This window comes from Triturus cristatus, chromosome 11, assembly GCF_964204655.1.
Source record: "Triturus cristatus chromosome 11, aTriCri1.1, whole genome shotgun sequence".
NCBI lineage: Eukaryota > Metazoa > Chordata > Amphibia > Caudata > Salamandridae > Triturus > Triturus cristatus.
The window spans coordinates 165309034-165329262 of record NC_140594.1 but is presented as its reverse complement, the minus strand read 5'-3'; the positions used below and the strand labels follow the sequence as shown (position 1 = coordinate 165329262).

The 20229-nt window shown below is 52.3% G+C and overlaps 1 protein-coding gene across 1 annotated transcript in view; it reads right to left on the bottom strand.

Annotated features, from left to right (window-relative positions):
- Positions 1-6166, bottom strand: part of RHOF (ras homolog family member F, filopodia associated) — a 196006-nt gene extending 189840 nt beyond the window's left edge. Inside the window, exon 1 of the mRNA XM_085633396.1 lies at positions 5798-6166. Coding sequence (XP_085489522.1) covers positions 5798-5953 — 156 coding nt within the window. The 5' untranslated portion in view covers positions 5954-6166. The remainder of the gene's footprint in view (positions 1-5797) is intronic.
- Between the last annotated feature and the right edge of the window lie 14063 nt (positions 6167-20229).

The window sequence follows — 20229 nt, the reverse complement described above, 5'->3', positions numbered from 1 at the left end:
CTCCCCTCCAGTCACATCCGCCGGAGCCCGGGAGGGCCCCGGTGAGGGCTGCGTCCTGTCCCGCAAGTGCTGGGCCCTGCCAAGCATGTCCGGCAGGGTACGGTCCCCTTTCTTCGGGCCTCCTTTTCCAGACATCGCTAGCTCCGCAGTCGGGCACCGATCCAGGCGCCCCAGGGATGCTCAGCCGCCGGCCAGCACTCGACCTGGGTATCCCCCACGAGTGAAGTCGCTGCGTCACAGGTGACAAAATGGCGGCCCAGTCCGGTCACCGTCAGCCGCAAGAGCTAGTGTGAGACAACCAAGGGGGCCGCAGCGGAGGGGTCCCAACAGCACATCCCTCCGGTAGTCAGCCCAGCAGTAGCGGGGGTCGCCTGCATCCCGCAGCCAGGACTCCAGCGAAGGCTGCCACCACTGCTCCTTCGGGGACAAAATGGCGGCCGGGCGGAGCAGGCCAAAACGACCAGGCCCGGCGACACCGCCGGGGCCCCCGAGGCACCCCGCAGTAAAATAAGTTCCACCACCGGCCCCCGTTTGTCACGCACAGGGGCCCAGATGGTCCAACCCCATCGGAGAGTCCGCTGTACCTCGGCTAGGGGTCAGGGCCTCCGCAGTGCGAGGTGTCGCCGTCACCAATCCGAGTGCCGGGGCACCCGTCCCAAGCCTTCCACACCGTCGGGCCCCTACCCGCAAGGCTCCTTCAGTCACCGTCGAACGGCGGGCCAGATCCCCTCCAGATCGCAACTTTCAGCACCAGGCCCAGCCGAGGCGCCCGGACAGCTCTCCAATGCGCTCCGCCCCTCGGGCTCGCCGTCGTCGTGCCTGGATCTCGGTCGAACTTTTGGGGGGGTTCCCCCGGGGCGATCCGGACCAAAACAGCACCGATGTGTGCCCCTGATGTTCCGCCACGCTCCTCTCCCGCGCTGAGCCTCAGCGGGGGGAGAAAAGCATAAGAAAAAGGCTCTAGCTTGGCCGGGCCGGAGGAGCTACGGGAGGAAGCGTCCGCTCACCCCGCCATCTTGGCCACGCCCCCCTTTTTGAATGTTTTGAATGTTTTGACATATTTGTTGCACAATGCCTTTAAAATTGAATGACCTAATAAAAAGGTGTGATGAAGGACAACTTCTTTGCGTCTTTTCCTTTACCTTAGTTAATGTGTAATGGATTGCCCATTCAACAGCTCTCCGGATGCCAGCGCTCGGTCGGGTGACCGGCAGCCCAGTGCTGCTGCCCCCCGAGGGACCGCGTGGAAAGGTCAGGAGGCTGCAAGCAGTGCCTGGACTGTACTTTGAGTGTCCATAGTTTGCACTGTGATTTAGTCTTTCCCTTCTTTCACTAGCACCAGGACACCTTAAGGTATTCGCCTGCTTAATACATTAGAAATTAAAAGAAATGATTTAGCTAATTGTTCCAAATTGGGGGCAGGTGTGCACAGAAGCAGGTGTGTGAATTTAGCATCTTAGAGTTTACATAGGTTTCTGTGGGATGCACTGTTCTCAGATGCCAGAGTAAAACATTTTTTTTTACAGAACTCACTTTTGTTGGAATTATTATTTAAACTGAAACCACAGTGGGACTTCACCCAAATGCCCCTACTAGCGAGCCATGATCTGAGAGTGGTAGACTTATGACAATCATATGGCTGCATGCCAGTGCTTACTTGGTAAAAAAAAAAAAAAGTCCCAGGGCTCTTGTCAGGAGTGAACAAACACTGGAGGTGGGCCTAAGGCAGTAAAGCTGAGCCACTCATCTAATATAACTAACAGGGCTCTTGTCAGGAGGCCACTGCAGCTTGCACCACACATTGCCCATGCCATGCTGCTGAGGATAGTAACAACACAACTACTAACCATCACACTCCTACAAGTGTAACAATTCGGACTATTTCAAGCCCCCAAAGCTATAAGGCTGGCTTGGGAGGCAGGTAATGTTCAGTTTTAATGTATATTGAATTAATAATAACTGTTGTGGTGGTCCTCTCTAAATGAACCAGACAGCACCACCTTGTGGCAGACTGTCACCAGCCCCGGTGTTGACAATTAAGTGCCGAGCACTGGAAACCACCGGCTCAAATTAAGCACTGCTGCCTTCAGCACTCTTCTGACAGTGCTGTTGCCCAGTACCAGATAGCTCTTCGCCATACTCTCCCCCATTGCCACTAGTTAGTGTTTTCTGATTTCTGATGCCCAGCAAAAACAGAGCATGCAGCCGATCCCCAGGATGGGTATCACTCATAGGTGGCGAGGAGACCCCAGGCCAATATACTCACTTCCTTTTCTCCTATACTTCATGAATATTTTCTTAGGATATAATCATCCCCAGACAGGGACGTTTAAGGCATGGGCGTAGTGGGCAATCGCCCTGTGTCCCCATTTTCCAAAGGGCCCCCCACTCTGTCTCTATTTTCCCTCTCTACTGTATTTCTCTATTTGAACCTCTCTCCACCTCTCTGCCTCCCTCTAACTCTGCCTCACCACCCCGTATCACTTTAAGGATTTTTCGTGACCCGGCCAAGATATATTTCAACTTTTTTAGTGCGATCCTTTAAAGTTTCGACATAGAATTTAGAATTGTTTAGCATCACGCTGACGTGTATTAGAAGGAAGTGGGTATTAAAATGTAAAGTTACTCTGTACAGGGGCCGCCGAAATATGGCCCCCAAAATGCCCCCCAGACTATAATATCCAATCTCTGGGTCAGGCTGTCTTCTTAGTCCTGAAGCTGTGCCTCATCTGCTTGTCATTTTTGAGGGCCCTGCATGGCTCACGAGTAGTCAGGTAGTGTAATTTGCAAACAGATATTGCACAAAATGACAATAGGTAAAAATGCTGCTGTTAATTCCCCACCCACTTGCTGAGCTATAATTTTATTAAATTAATTCACCTGATTTGGTGCTGCGGTTTGATTCTAATAGAAGTAAAAAATGGAAGGTGTGGCCTGAGCCATTCACACATATGGTCGGCCTTTGCTTTCTCTCCTAAAATGGCAGCTGTCACCTGCTGCCACCATTATAGAGCATAGAAGGAGAGCACACATCTGGGCTGGAGGGACATTTGGCAGGCCTCTTAATCTTGGAAATATTTTCAGGGTGGTGGCATCAGATTTGCCAGAGATAGGTCGGCAATTTTGCTGAATGTGAAATCTAGAGATTAAGTTATGCCCACCTGTAAGGGACAAGCCCTATAGCAACACCCTTTAACAATTATAGGAACCGGTGCCTATATAGACCTACAGAGGCACCTACCATTGTGTTACTACTTGACACTTGCTACTACAGTAGGGCAGTTTAATGGCAATTTTAATAGGAAGTCTGTGGTGCTCATTTCATCCACCCTAGAAGAATGAAAGGCTGAGTTGGTAGCAACAAGATTCAAACCTGGTATCTCAGGTTGACCTCGGATAATCACAACAAAAACACTGGCTTCCGATGTACCTTATCAGCTACACCTGCTTGCAAAATGTGTCTAGCAGTAAACTGGGCACACCTGCAGCAGTCGATGCTTAATTTGAGCCGGTGGGGTCCAAGGGCATTCATTCATTTTTGGTGAACGGCCCTTATTTTTACTCCTCAGACTTTCACTCAAAGCAAGAGAGAGGAAAACCCACAAGGGAGGAGGAGAAAGATGGAAAATCGCAGCAAAGGGAGAAAGGAGGAGCCTGTAAGAGTGAAATACAGGAGCAGGGAGAGTCTGGTGGTGGATTAAAGAGGCCTGAGGTGGAACCAAGACGACGCAGCTTGGTATTTGGCGCACCAACGTACAAACAACATTTTGGGCCCAACAGTTGCTCTTTTAAAATGGATGGCCTGTGTGCACCCAGCACCTTTCGGTACAATGCTTCCAATGTAGTTCAGGTTGTTAATGCACGTGTTACAGAGAATTGTGTGTTACCTGCTGCTCGTAAGGTTAAATAATCATAAAATGTAGGTATGTGCTTGTGGCCAGGGCACAAGTCCTAAAAAAAATAAGTGGGGGGACTAACCTAGTTAGGCAGTATGCAAGTGACATCACGGCGCGTGAATGAAAAGTGACCTAACCCTGACGCAAAATCTGGGCCTCAACTTATATATTTATTTTCATTTAAACTCTGCCACAAAGAAAGTGGCAACAAGAAGAAAACTGACAGTAAATCTGTTCTGGTTAATTAGTTGCCAAGACTGTATTTTAAAATATCGGATGGGGGTAAGGCACCTGCTGCAGAGATAGCTGTGTGTTCCACTAAATCTGAGAGAATAATAATTGTAAATTAACTCTGGATCTGTGTTTTGTCTAGCCTCAGTTTTGACTCAAAATAGCATAGAGGGTTAATGCAAAGCACATCATGTAACATGCAAATGACAGATTTTATTTTATGTAGCTATGCAAGTGGGTTACTGCTTTGAACACAGATATCCTTATGTGACTTGCAGTTGCATTATAAACCTTTAAATATAGCACAGTGAGCTATGGAAGATGATATGTGACTTCTACTACTTGTAATCCCCCACTGTTTTATGTAACACATCCTGTACAACGATTTACAAATGCATATGATTTGTTGTAAATGTAATATGTATGTGTGATGTAAAGCGTTATGACACCCTGCATTAGGATGAATAATGCTATACAAGGAAACATAGCTTACATTATTTCATCGCCTCCTCAGGGGTAGTAAGCACTACATAAATTACATGCATTTTTCTTTAGATTCTGGGAAAGACCAACACATCTGACATTCTTACAGTGCAAGAAGAACAAGGTGTGAGCCTTTGTTTGCTTCCAGGTGTGAGGCTCCTGACTGCTCCCAGCCATGAAGCTTGAGCTAAAGGAGGCCTGGTGACCCCTCACATTCGGCCTTTGTTTTGGGCCCAGCAGGGTCAGGACAAGAAAGCCCCACTATGCTGATCGGGTGCAGACACCCTGCAGGCGCTGCTGAGAGTGCGCCACCGTTTGGAAACTACACCAGGACGAGTTCAGCACATTGTTCAGTGGGGCCCAACTTCTTGGCAGAGTAGATGGCGTCCACCCAAAATAGTGTACCCCCGACTTGTGCCCTCCTTGTGGCAAAGCTCTGTGCGAAGCCTTCGGATCACATACAACACCCCAAGAAGGCGGGGCGGTCTCCTTCAGGGCTCAGGTGGGGGCCTGAAGACGGGAAGAGGGGTCAGAAGGGGGGGGGGGGGGGGGGGGGCTCACATAAAGAGGAAGGCGCCTTGTGAAGGCTGGTATATCTGCACAGGCAGCGTCCATGGAGCAACGGTATGTTATGGGGAGAAAGGCAAGAACATGTTCAAGATTTTAATTTTAGTGATAAGGAAAGAGAGCCTCCCCGCCTCAACCCCTCACCCACACACACACACACACACACACTGAGACAGCATGTCTTGAAACATTCAGAGCTGCCTGGAATTTTGGAGCCCGCCCGGTCCTATTTTTCTGTCCCAATCCGACACTGATCCGAAGCAACTAAAATGCCACGCGCTGTGAGAATGTAAGCATGTTAAAACAACCACAATGTTTTTTTACTGGAACAAGTTGGGGGTTGATAAAAGTTGCCCGGTGAACCAGCAGATACAAGAACTAGTTCCATCCTAGCCCAGTTTCCCAACGTGTGTGACTCGGGGCAAAAACACTTCATCTCCGCCTACATCTGTTGTTCTCTTACTTGCAAACAGGTATAGCGCTTAGAAAACGACGGCCGTCATCACGAAGCGCCACACTTGAAGAATTGGACAATGTATTGTATAACAGAAGCATCATAAAGGAGCGTTCGGCGAGAGAGACCCCGTTAGCGCAAAGGTGGGAGGCCTCCACTGACTCACCTCTGGAAAGGAGCCCTTGGCGTAGACCATCAGCAGAGACGTCTTCCCGCAGCCCCCGTCTCCAACGATCACTACTTTAACTTCTTTCTTCCCAGAAGTGCTCTTTTTGGCCCCGCCAGGTGCCTCGCCGTTGATTGCGCCGTTAGCTTCAGTCATGTTCTTGCTCAACAAGGGGTAGCACGCCCGTCCCCTCTCATCAGGGATGAAATGCGGAGCCAGCAGAGGTGCAGCTCAAGGCCCGTGCATGACCGCGGCTGCTGCTTCCTGGGCACTGCACTGACACGGGGCAGCCGCAGCCTGTGAGGCTGGCAGTGACGGCGAGAAGACAGCAGGATGTGGGTGCCCTGAGCAGCGCCGCGGGAAGCTCTTGACTTGCTAAGCCTGCCGAAGAAAATTGCCTCAGGGCGCCCCCTGCTGGAAGACGTGAGAAGCACAGACACTTAGAGCCCGTACTCCCACCTCCGGCAGGCAGCCTACACTGGAAGAAATGAGTATCAGAGCGGGCCCTGCCCCAGCTTTCCACCTGCTCAAGATATCAGGGGCCCACAGCGTGGGAATGGTAACGGGGGCACTCGGGCAATGTCCGAGAGGCGGGGTCCGAGTTCCAGCTGTGGGCGGCTTTTTTTAACAGCCTAGGGGCCGATTTGGGCGGTGTCTCTGTTGTTCGAATACCGCCAGCGGCCCAGTGGGTGTCCGAGTGGCCTTTCTGGGGGAGATGGGCGCTCATCACCTCCCGTTTAGCCACAGGCAGAGGTGCCGCTCCCTTTCTCTCGCTGGGCCGGCCCATTGATGTGTGCATACTGGGCAGGGCAGGGGGCCTGAGCAGAAGTGGCCTCACTTGTTTTCAGGTGTGTTTCACAAGTGTAAACTAATGCGTGCATCCCACCCACCCCTTTTTTTCATACAAAATTAGGCTGAATCAGTGATTTGAGGACAGGCATTATGCAAATGTGACCAATTTTTTTTTGCTGTGCTGCGTCGAGGCTGATTTTTAATCCCAATCCAACCCTGTGGGTCCATCACGAGAGCCCCCCACCTCGTGCGTGCAGCGCACATGACCCAGCCACAGGACGACTGCACCTGCTGGAAGACATGACACGCACAGTTCACCCAGCCTCAGTCCTCCACCTGGTGCGTGCAGTACACAAGGAACCTGCCCAAGGAGTCCTCCTGCTGGAAGACGCGAGAAGCACAGAGAACCCAGTCCCAGTGCTCCACCTGCTGTGTGCAGCACACAGGACCCGGCCACAGGACTGCACCTGCTGGAAGACACGAGAAGCAAAAAGAACCCAGACCCAGTGCTCCACCTGCTGTGTGCAGCACGCAGGGCCCGGCCACAGGACTGCACCTGCTGGAAGACACGAGAAGCAAAGAGAACCCAGACCCAGTGCTCAGCCTGCAGCATGCAGCACACAGGACCCGGCCACAGGACTGCACCTGCTGGAAGACACAAGAAGCACAGAGAACCCAGACCCAGTGCTCCACCTGCTGTGTGCAGCACGCAGGACCCGGCCACAGGACTGCACCTGCTGGAAGACACGAGAAGCACAGAGAACCCAGACCCAGTGCTCCACCTGCTGTGTGCAGCACGCAGGACCCGGCCACAGGACTGCACCTGCTGAGACCCAGTGCTCAGTCTGCAGTATGCAGCACACAGGACCCGGCCACAGGACTGCACCTGCTGAGACCCAGTGCTCAGTCTGCAGTATGCAGCACACAGGACCCGGCCACAGGACTGCACCTGCTGGAAATCATGACAAGCACAGAGAACCCAGACCCAGTGCTCAGCCAGCAGCATGCAGCACACAGGGCCCGGCCACAGGACTGCACCAGTTGGAAGACACAAGAAGCAAAGAGAACCCAGACCCGGTGCTCAGCCTGCAGTATGCAGCCACAGGGCCCGGCGACAGGACTGCACCTGCTGGAAGACACGAGAAGCAAAGAGAACCCAGACCCAGTGCTCAGCCTGCAGCACACAGGTCCCGGCCACAGGACTGCACCAGGTGGAAGACACAAGAAGCAAAAAGAACGCAGACCCAGTGCTCAGCCTGCAGTATGCAGCACACAGGGCCCTGCCACAGGACTGCACCTGCTGGAAGATACGAGAAGCAAAGAGAACCCAGACCCAGTGCTCAGCCTGCAGCACACAGGACCCGGCCAAAGGACTGCACCTGCTGGAAGACATGAGAAGCAAAGAGAACCCAGACCCGGTGCTCAGCCTGCCGCATGCAGCACACAGGACCCAGCCACAGGACTGCACCTGCTGGAAGACACAAGAAGCAAAGAGAACCCACACCCAGTGCTCAGCCTGCAGCACACAGGACCAGGCCACAGGACTGCACCTGCTGGAAGACATGAGAAGCAAAGAGAATCCAGACCCAGTGCTCCGCCTGCTGTGTGCAGCACACAGGACTCGGCCACAGGACTGCACCTGCTGGAAGACATGACAAGTACAGAGAACCCAGACCTAGTGCTCAGCCTGCAGCACACAGGACCAGGCAACAGGACTGCACCTGCTGGAAGACACGAGAAGCACAGAGACCCCGGACCCAGTGCTCAGCCTGCAGCACACAGGACCAGGCCACAGGACTGCACCTGCTGGAAGACATGACAAGCACAGAGAAACCAGACCCAGTGCTCCACCTGCTGTGTGCAGCACACAGGGCCAGGCCACAGGAATGCATCTGGGGCATGCAGCATGCAGGACACGGACACATGACTGCGCCTGATGGAAGACATGTGAAGCATAAGACCCAGACCCAGTGCTCAGCCTGCAGCATGCGGCACGCAGGACCTGACCACAGGACTGCATCTGCTGGAAGACATGACAAGCACAGAGAACCCGGGCCCAGTGCTCAGCCTGCAGCATGCACCACACAGGACCCAGCTTATGCCTCCACCTATAGGGGGGACATGAGCAGCATATAGGATCCAGACCTAGGGCTTCATCCACTGCAAACAGCTCACAGGACCTAGCACCAGGACTCCATCATATGTATGTAGCACATGGGTTCCAAAACCAGGACTCCATGTACTCCATGTGGCTTACAGGTCCCACATAATGGCTCCACCTGCTGAGGGACATGAGCAGCACACCGGGCCCAACCAAAGGTACAATCCCTTCTACTATATCAAACAAAGAGGGGAGTGAAGAGGTAGTGTCCAAAGAGAACACTGGAGGTGGATACGTCCTCCTCTAGAAATGCTTCATAAACAACAAGATCCACCCTTAGATAGATCTCAAGAAATTACTTTACTCATATGTCATGTGCATTACCTACAGTGGTTGGAAGCACAGAGTGTCTCTTTAAAGACCCCTCACACACCAAAAGGGCCCTTGGTGTCATGCTTCATCCTAGGGGTCTTCCCGCCCACTGCGGGAGACGGGGCGTGCTACGACCTAAGATTACGTGGGAGCACTGATATTCCGAACCATGTGTCTAGTAGGAATTAGTGAGTGGAAGGGTCAGGGGTGAGTGGAAAGTGAGTTAAAAAATACCTAGCTCCTGTGGACTAGAAAATGTTAATATTCCTTACAGCCGGTATTATTAAAAATGTGAGTCAGAGGTATACTGCTTTAAAGAGCGATCCCTCCTGTGTGTGTCGACATGTTTCGAAGCGTAAAGCTTCTTCTTCAGGACAGAATACCGATCCCTTCTGTTCTCACTTAACTCTCTTGACAGTGTCGATTAAGTTATGAATGGGCACGGCACTAGTGGAATGCCTCATGGTTAAGGCCAAGGAGAACACTATACACTATAGATGTCACTTTTTTTACAGGTCACCACCATTGAACTTGGCATGCAGCCATACCTTACATTTTTAATGTTAATTTTTCTCTTTCAGATTGCCATTTAGAATACCTATTGGGTATGGTATCTTGTGCATAACTAATCTGCCATTTATTCACGTAGCATATACTACCTGCACATATATCACATTCATAACTTAATCGACATTGTCAAGAGTGTTAAGTGAGAATAGAAGGGATCTTTATTCTGTCCTGAAGAAGAAGCTTTACTCTTCGAAACATGTCGACACACACAGGAGAGATCGCTCTTTTAAAGCAGTATACCTCCGACCCACATTTTTAATAATACCGGCTCTAAGGAATATTAAAATGTTCTAGTCCACAGGAGCTAGGTATTTTTTAACTCACTTTCCACTCACCCCTGACCCATCCACTCACTCATTCCTACTAGAGACATTGTTCGGAATATCAGTGCTCCCACGTAATCGTAGGTCGTAGCACACCCGTCCCTCAGCGGGGCGGGAAGACCCCTAGGATGAAGCATGACACCAAGGGCCCTTTTGGTGTGTGAGGGGTATTTAAAGAGACACTCTGTGCTTCCAACCACTGTAGGTAATGCACATGACATATGAGTAAAGTAATTTCTTGAGATCTATCTAAGGGTGGATCTTGTTGTTTATGAAGCATTTCTAGAGGAGGACGTATCCACCTCTAGTGTTCTCTTTGGACACTACCTCTTCACTCCCCTCTTTGTTTGATATAGTAGAAGGGATTGTACCTTTGGTTGGGCCCGGTGTGCGGCTCATGTCCCTCAGCTATCTAAGGGTGGATCTTGTTGTTTATAAACAATCCCTTCTACTGCAGCAAAGAACAAATGTTCCAGTTGCCAAAGGACACTTGCAGCGAACAGAGCCCAATCAAAAGAGCAAAACATGTTCTAGCAGCATTGCACATCACCAAGACTCCATCTGCTGCATACAGCACACAGGGCCCAGTCCCAGGGCTTCACCTACTGCATGCAGCACACAGGACCCAGCACCAGGACTCCTTCCACTGCATGCAGCACACAGGACCCAGCACCAGGACTCTGTCTGCTGCATGCAGCACACAGGACCCAGACCAGGGCTCCATTTACTGCTACTGCATGCACAACACAGGACCCAGCACCCGGACTATGTCTACTGCAGGCAGCACACAGGACCCAGCACCAGGACTCCTTCAACTGCATGCAGCACACAAGACCCAGCACCAGGACTCCATCAACTGCATGCAGCACACAAGACCCAGCACCAGGACTCTGTCTACTGCAGGCAGCTCACAGGACCCAGAACCAGGACTTCATCTACTGCATGCAGCACACAGGACCCAGTACGAGGACTCCTTCCACTGCATGCAGCACACAGGACCCAACACCAGGACTCCATCTACTGCATGCAACACACAGGACCCAGCACAAGGACTCCTTCCACTGCATGCAGCACACAGGACCCAGCACCAGGACTCTGTCTACTGCAGGCAGCACACAGGACCCAGAACCAGGACTCCATCTACTGCATGCAGCACACAGGACCCAGCACCAGGACTCCATCAACTGCATGCAGCATACAGGACCCAGAGCCAGGACTCCACCAACCTCATACAGCACATAGGACCCAGCACCAGGATTCCACCAACCACATGCAGCACACAGGGCTCAGTCCCAAGGCTTCACCTACTGCATGCAGCACACAGCACCCAACACCAGGACTCCATCGACTGCATGCAGAATACAGGACCCAGAACCAGGACTCCACCAACCGCATGCAGCACATAGGACCCTGCACCAGGACTCCATCTACTGCAGGCAGCACACAGGGCCCAGTCCCGAGGCTTCACCTACTGCATGCAGCACACAGCACCCAACACCAGGACTCCATCGACTGCATGCAACACACAGGACCCAGAACCAGGACTCCACCAACCGCATGCAGCACATAGGACCCTGCACCAGGACTCCATCTACTACATGCAGCACACAGGTCCCAGCACCATGACTCCATCTACTGCATGCAGCACACAGGGCCCAGAACCAGGACTCCATCAACTGAATGCAGCACACAGCACCCAACACCAGGACTCCTTCAACTGCATGCAGCACACAGGACCCAGTACCAGGACTCCATCAACTGCATGCAGCACACAGGAAACCGCACCAGGACTCTTTCTACTGCATGCAGTTCATAGGATCCAGCACCAGGACTCCTTCGACTGCATGCAGCACAGAGGACCCAGCACCAGGACTCTGCCTACTGCAGGCAGCACACAGGGGCCAATCCCAAGGCTTCACCTACATCATGCGGACCTGGCCTGGCAGTTCGATCTGGAGTGTACCCATGAGGCACAGGGTCAAGACTGATTTGCATATGGCTGGGTCCAAACTGGGGTGGCGTAGTGGGCCAAAGAACAATGGATTTAACCCAGATCTTTTGACTGGGGGAGAATGTTTGCATTGTCAGCATTCCGTCCATCATTTGTTTGCTGTAACACTTTTCGCCCTAAGTGGGATGGGTATGCCTAGACGTGGGTCGCTTGCTCACTGCGCCACTGGATTCAAGCTAGCCTGGCTGAAGAAGGGTGACATACCCTGAAACCGGTCCCAGGATGCTTGTTTCCGGTCCAGGGAGGACCTGGCCTGGCAGTTCGGTCTGGACTGTTCCCATGGGGCACAGGGTCAAGACTGATTTGCATATGGCTGGGTCCAAACTGGGGTGGCGTAGTGGGCAAAAGAACGATGGATTTAACCCAGATCTTTTGACTGGGGAGAATGTTTGGATTGTCAGCATTCCGTCCATCATTTGTTTGCTGTAACACTTTTCGCCCTAAGTGGGATGGGTATGCCCAGATGTGGGTCCCTTGCTCACTGCGCCGCTGGATTCAAGCTAGCCTGGCTGAAGAAGGGTGACATACCCTGAAACCAGTCCCATGATGCTTGTTTCCGGTCCAGGGAGGACCTGGCCTGGCAGTTCGGTCTGGACTGTTCCCATGGGGCACAGGGTCAAGACTGATTTGCATATGGCTGGGTCCAAACTGGGCTGGCGTAGTGGGCAAAAGAACGATGGATTTAACCCAGATCCTTTGACTGGGGGAGAATGTTTGCATTGTCAGTATTCCGTCCATCATTTGTTTGCTGTATCACCTACATCATGCAGCACACAGCACCCAACACCAGGACTTCATCAACTGCATGCAGTACACAGCACACAACACCAGGACTTCATCTACTGCATACAACACACAGGACCCAGAACCAGGACTCCTTCAACCGCATACAGAGCACAGCACCCAGCACCTGGATTCCTTCTATAGCATGCAGCACTCAGGGCCCAGCACCAGGACTCCTTCCACTGCATGCAGCACAGAGGACCCAGCACCAGGACTCCATCTACTGCATGCAACACACAGGACCCAGAAACAGGACTCCATCATCTGCATGCATCTCACAGGGCCCAGCACCATGACTCCGGCTACTGCATACAGCACACAGGACCCAGAACCAGGACTCCTTCAGCCGCATACAGCACACAGCACCCAGCACCAGGACTCCTTCTACAGCATGCAGCACACAGGGCCCAGCACCAGGACTCCATCAACTGCATGCAGAACACAGGACCCAGTACCAGGACTCCATCAACTGCATGCAGCACACATCACCCAACAACAGGACTCCATCTACTACATGCAGCACATAGTGTTAATGTTAACATTAACTGGTATTTATATAGCGCCAAATCACTGCCAGGTCTCTAAGCGCTTGGAAGAGAGTGGTCAGAAGCTACTAAACGGTGTCATAAACAGTGCATAGAAAGGGAGCTAGACCGTATTCAGGGCCTCTTTGAACAGGAGCGTTTTAAACTGCTTCCTGAACAAGAGGAGAGCTGGTTCCTTTCGGAGATGTTCAGGTAACTGGTTCCATAGCTGTGGGACCAGGAAGGAGAAGGCTCTGCCCCCTTTTCATGTGGTGTTATACCGTGGAAGGGATAGGCGACAGGCTTCGAAGGACCGCAATGTATGGCCTGGGACATAGATCTCGAGATGCTCTTTTGTGTAGGTTGGAGCTTGGCCATAAATTGCTTTATGGGCAATACAGAGGCCCTTGAATTTTGCACTCTACCTAATGGGTAGCCAGTGCAACTTGCACAGCAGCGGGGTGGCATGAGACCTTCTTGGAAGCCTGAAAATCAGCCTGGCCGTGTCGTTCAGTACCACCTGTAGTCTGTTAATAAGTTTCTGCGGGAGGCCAATGTATAAGGGATTACCATAGTCCAACCTCGAGATATTGGTGGCTGACACTATCATCTGTAGTGAGGTGGTAGACAGAAGGGGGACAAGTTTCCGCAACTGCCGCATCAGGCCTGTGCAGGTACCAACCACTGAGGTGACCTGGTTGGCCTTGGAGAGCTCGGAATCAACTTTTATGCCAAGGCTTTTCACGACCGGCACAGGTAGGGGGGTGGCACCCAGCTCTTGGGGCCAAAAGTGGTAATTCCAGAGGTTGCTTTTGTTGGGGATTACAAGAACTTTTGTCTTATCCGGGTTGATTTTCAGTGAATTTGCTGTGATCCAATTCACTGTGAATCTAAGAATGTTTTGTGCCAGATCCTGTGCATGGAAGGAGTTGTTGATACGGAGGATGAGTTGGGTATCATCCGCGTAGTAAAAAACTCTACATTCCAAGTTGGCTAGGGCCGCTACCTGCGGCTGCAGATATATGTTAAAGAGAAGTGGGGACAAGGCAGAGCCTTGAGGGACGCCGCAACTAAGAATGCCTTTGTCCGATAACCAGCTCGCCCAACTGGATTCTCTGGGACCGACCTAATCAGAAGGATTCAAGCCATCGGTGTGCCAGCCCGCGGATGCCCAAAGCAGTGAGTCTGGCCAGTAGTTGAGCATGGCTGACAGTATCGAACGCTGATGAAAAATCTAATAAAATCAGGGTGCTAGGTTTTTTACTGTCAGCCATAACTCTGAGCTTGTCAAGTACTGACAGCATCACCAGCTCAGTTTTGTGATGGGCTCTAAAGCCTGACTGGCGCCCCTGGAGTAGCTGGTGTTCCTCCAGGAAAGATGAAAGTGTTTTGAGAACATGCTGTTCCAAAATCTTCGCCAGGAAGGGTAGCTGGGAGATGGGCCTATAGTTTTTAGGATTGGCCACGTCTGCCCCTGGCTTCTTTAGTAGGGGGATGACTCTAGCCTCCTTTAGGTTAGATGGCAGGTACCCGGTCTCCAGAGAGCTGTTTAACATAGTGAGGATCTGTCTTTCCAACCCGGGAAGGGCCATTCGGAAAATCCTCAGAGGGCAAGGGTCTGCAGGAGAACCTGACTTAGTCCGAATCATCAGGGATGCTAGGGAAGCTGAGTCTAGTTTGGGAAAAGTGGTGAGCAGCTGACAAGGGGGTGGGGTGGCTTGGAGCTGGAGTAAGGAGTTTTGATTGACAGGAGTGTTATCGATCTCAGAGAGCATATCCCTGACCTTCTGAAGGAAGAAGGATTGGAAGGCATTGCAGTCAATAAACTCAGCTGCCGGTTTCTGCTCCGACTTTTGGCTGCGTTCTTTCAAAATTCTGAAGGTCTCTTTCTGTTTGTTTACTGCGAGAGAGATTCTAGTCTCATAGTACTTGGCTTTTGTAGTCATGATAGATTTTTTGTATAAGGTGAGTAAAGTCTTATATATTTCCAGCTCAGCTGTGTCATTGGCTTCACGCCACCGTCTCCCGGCTTGGTGGAGTTTTTGCTTCCTTTCCCTCAGCACCTGATTAAACCAGGGAGCTCCTTTACCCTTTTCTCTGACCCTATCCCTTCGCTCTGGTGACACTAGGTCTATGGCTGCACGCAGACTACCCGTGAGGGTTTCGCTTTCCTGGTCCAAGTTTCCAATTTCAAATTTAGGGGGGGAGCCTGAGTAGAGTGTCCACTAAGGTCGCTGGCTCAATCTTTTTCCAACTTCACACCTTTTTCCATTCTTGGGGTGGTTTAGGAAGTTTGCTGTCCATCAGGACCCAGCAACTAATTAATGAGTGGTCAGACCAAACACAGGGGCTGATGTTCATTAGAGTAGCCCATGGTTGTGAGGTCCAAATAAGGTCCAGGATGTGACCTTTGGTGTGAGTGGGGCCATCGGCCAGTTGATGGAGCCCCATCGAGCTCAATAATGTCTCGAGCTGGCAGGCCAGGAGCTCTTTTGGTATTTTATCCCAGTGGTAATTGAAGTCCCCGACCACAAGCAGCCGTTGATACCGTGTGCAGAGGTCAGAAATAATCTCTGAAACGAGATCGTTGAAGCAAGGGGTTGACCACGAGGGACGGTACACCACCAGAAGCAGAAGGCAGGAGTTTTGGAATTAGATTTTAACCCCAAGATTGTCTGCATTATCAATATTCTCTGCCACAATTTTGGTAACCAAAAGCTGCTTCTTAAAGAAGATGACCACACCCCTTCCTCTTGTTTTATCTCCACGGTTTTTCCACAGGACATCGAAATCTCCTGGTAGGGCTGCGATAATCTCTGGGACTGAAGTGGCCCCTAACCAGGTTTCTGAGAGTGCCAGAAGGTCTATATCCCCATCCTGAAGGAGTGAAAAGATTTCAAGGTGGTGTTTTTGTAGGGAGCGTGTGTTAAGAGTTGCCACCTTCAACCATGGCTGGCTTTTGGATGCAGTGTTTTTGTGAGGTGCTGGGGGTACTGGGGGTGGGATCGTATGTCTGTCCTCTCCATTTTTCCTCAGTATCTTTTCCTCTCTTAGTTTAGCTACAGTGTTGTTGCTTAGAGCATGATTACCTGAGGCTAAGAACTGCAGTTCTTCCACGAAGTACGTCAACAATTGGCCAGGGGTCCTGGCCCATGGACCCGTACGTTGCGAGTCCGCTCCAGCATGGCAATTTAGGTGCTCCCCTTCCGCCCCCCGGCCAATCAGCTCTGCGTAGCAGCAGCTGTTCTCCCCTAGACACTAGACCGCTTTTTAAACAAGTGGAAGTGCGGAAGGTTTGAGAGGGTGCGTCAGCGAAGGAAAGTGCAGCAGGTACCAGTCAATTTAAATTTTTTAAGAAAACAAGTCAGTTTCAATTTTTAAGAAAACAAGTCAATTTCAATTTTTAAAAAACATGTGACCCAACACCAGGACGCCATCAACTGCAGGCAGCACACAGCACCCAACACCAGGACTCCGGCAACTGCAGGCAGCACACAGCACCCAACATCGGGACTCCATCAACTGCATGCAGCACACAGGGCCCAGCACCAGGACTCTGTCTACTGCACGCAGCACACAGGGCTCAGTCCCAAGGCTTTAGCTACAGCATGCAGCACACAGAACACAGCACCAGGACTCCGTCAACTGCAGGCATCCCACAGGGCCCACTCCACCCAAGGCAAGACCTACTGCATACAGCACACAGGACCCAGAACCAGGATTCCATCAACTACATGCAGCACACAGGCCCCAGCACCAGAACTCCACCAACTGCATGCAGCACAGAGGACCCAGAACCAGGACTCCATCAACTGCATGCAGCATACAAGACCCAGAACCAGGACTCCACCAAATGCATACAGCACATATGACCCAGCACCAGGACTCCATCTACTGCATGCAGCACACAGGGCCCAGTCCCAAGGCTTCACCTTCTGCAGGCAGCACACAGCACCCAACACCAGGACTCCATCAACTACATGCAGCACACAGGACCCAGAACCAGGACTCCATCTACTGCATGTAGCACATAGGACCCAGGACCAGGACTCCATTAACTGCATACAGCACATAGGCCCCCGCACCAAGACTCCACCAACTGCACTCAGCACACAGGACCCAGAACCAGGACTCCACCAACCGCATGCAGCACACAGGACCCAGCACAAGGACTCCACCAACCGCATGCAGCACACAGGACCCAGCACCCAGACTCCATCTACTGCATTCAGCATACAGAACCCAGAACCAGGACTCCATCAACTGCATACAGCACACATGACCCAGAACCAGGACTCCATCTACTGCATACAGCATACAGGACCCAGAACCAGGAGTCCATTAACTGCGTGCAGCACATAGGAACCAAAACCAGGACTCCATCAACTGCATGCAGCACGCATCACCCAACACTAGGACGCCTTCTACTGCATGCAGCACATAGGACCCAACACCAGGACTGCATCTACTGCATGCAGCACACAGGGCCCAACACCAGGACTCCATCTACTGCATGCAGCACAAAGGACCCAGCATCAGGAAAGCCCTACTGCATGCTGGACCCAGGACCCAGCACCAGGACTCCATCTACTGCATGCAGCACACAGGACCCAACACCAGGACTCCATCTCCTGCATGCAGCACACAGGACCCAGAATCAGGACTCCATCAATTGCATACTGATCAAAGTACCCAACACCAGGACTCGATCTACTGCAATCAGCGCACAGGACCCAGCACCGGGACTCCATCAACTACATGCAGCACACAGGACCCAGCACCGGGACTCCATCAACTGCATGCAGCACACAGCACCCAACACCAGGACTCCATCAACTGCATGCAGCACACAGGTCCCTGTCCCGAGGCTTCACCTACTGCATGCAGCTCCCAACACCAGGATTCCATCTACTGCATGCAGCACACAGGACCCAGAACCAGGACTCCATCTACTCCAGGCAGCACACAGGGCCCAATCCCGAGGCTTCACCTACTGCATGCAGCACACAACACCCAACACCAGGATTCCATCTACTGCATGCAGCACACAGGACCCAGAACCCGGACTCCATTAACTGCATGCAGCACACAGGACCCAGAACCAGGCCTCCGTCTACTCCAGGCAGCACACAGGGCCCAGTCCCAAGGCTTCACCTACTGCATGCAGCACACAACACCCAACACCAGGATTCCATCTACTGCATGCAGCACACAGGACTCAGAACCAGGATTCCATCAACTGCATGCAGCACAGAGGACCCAGAACCAGGCCTCCGTCTACTCCAGGCAGCACACAGGGCCCAGTCCCAAGGCTTCACCTACTGCATGCAGCACACAACACCCAACACCAGGATTCCATCTACTGCATTCAGCACACAGGACCCAGAACCAGGACTCCATCTACTCCAGGCAGCACACAGGGCCCAGTCCCGAGGCTTCACCTACTGCATGCAGCACACAACACCCAACACCAGGATTCCATCTACTGCATGCAGCACACAGGACCCAGAACCAGGACTCCATCAACTGTAGGCAGCACACAGCACCCAACACCAGGACTCCATCAACTGCATGCAGCACACAGCACCCAACACCAGGACTCCATCAACTGCATGCAGCACACATGTCCCAGCACCAGGATTCCATCTACTGCATGCAGCACACAGGACCCAGAACCAGTACTCCATCAACTGCTTGCATCACACAGCACCGAACACCAGGACTCCATCAACTGCAGGCAGCACAAAGCACCCAACACCAGGACTCCATCAACTGCATGCAGCACACAGCACCCAAACCAGGACTCCATCAACTGCAGGCAGCACACAGCACCCAACACCAGGACTCCATCAACTGCATGCAGCACACAGCACCCAAACCAGGACTCCATCAACTGCAGGCAGCACACAGCACCCAACACCAGGACTCCATCAACTGCAGGCAGCACACAGCACCCAACACCAGGACTCCATCAACTGCATGCAGCACACAGCACCCAAACCAGGACTCCATCAACTGCAGGCAGCACACAGCACCCAACACCAGGACTCCATCAACTGCAGGCAGCACACAGCACCCAACACCAGGACTCCATCAACTGCATGCAGCACGCAGCACCCAACACCAGGACTCCCAGTTTGCATGCAGCACACATGTCCCAGCACCAGGAGTCCATCAACTGCAGGCAGCACACAGGGCCCAACACCAGTACTCCACCTACTGGATGCCACACACGGAACTGATCTTCCGTCTGCACCTGCTGGGGGACATGGGCATCACACAGGATCCACTCATGGGGCTTCACCTACCGCGTGCAGCACACAGGACTCAACATCAAGACTCCATCTACTGCAGACAGCACACAGGGCCCAACCAAAGGTGCAGCACCTTCTACTGCAGTGCAATGAACACAATTCCCCAGTTGCCAAAGGACACTTGCAGTGCACAAAGCCCAGTCAAATGTGCAAAGCCTGGTACAGCAGCATTGCGCTGCACCAGGACTCCACCAACTACATGCAGCACCCATGGCCCAGATTCGAGCTCCACCTGCTGGGGCCGGGGGACATGAGTAGCACATACGATCCTGCCACAGGGCTTCACAGTTTGCATGCAGCTCTTCGACCCCTAGATGCAACACTTGTTGCATACAGCACACAACCCCAGTGCTCCACCTGCTGTAAGCATCACACAGGATCTTAGCTGTGCCTCAGGCTGCACTTGCTGGGGGACAGGGGCAGCCTACAGGGCACAGCAAAGGCATATCGCCCGGTCACAGGCAAAACACAGCACTCAGCCCTAGACAACACTTGTGCATGCAGCCCATACTGCTTAACCAGCAGGGGAGCAACTAGGGTTCAGACCTTGGAGGGCAATATAATAGGTCACGATAACTCAACTATGGACAATAGTGATTGAATAGGAAAATGCACAGACTCCCAGGATCATTGTCAGACCAC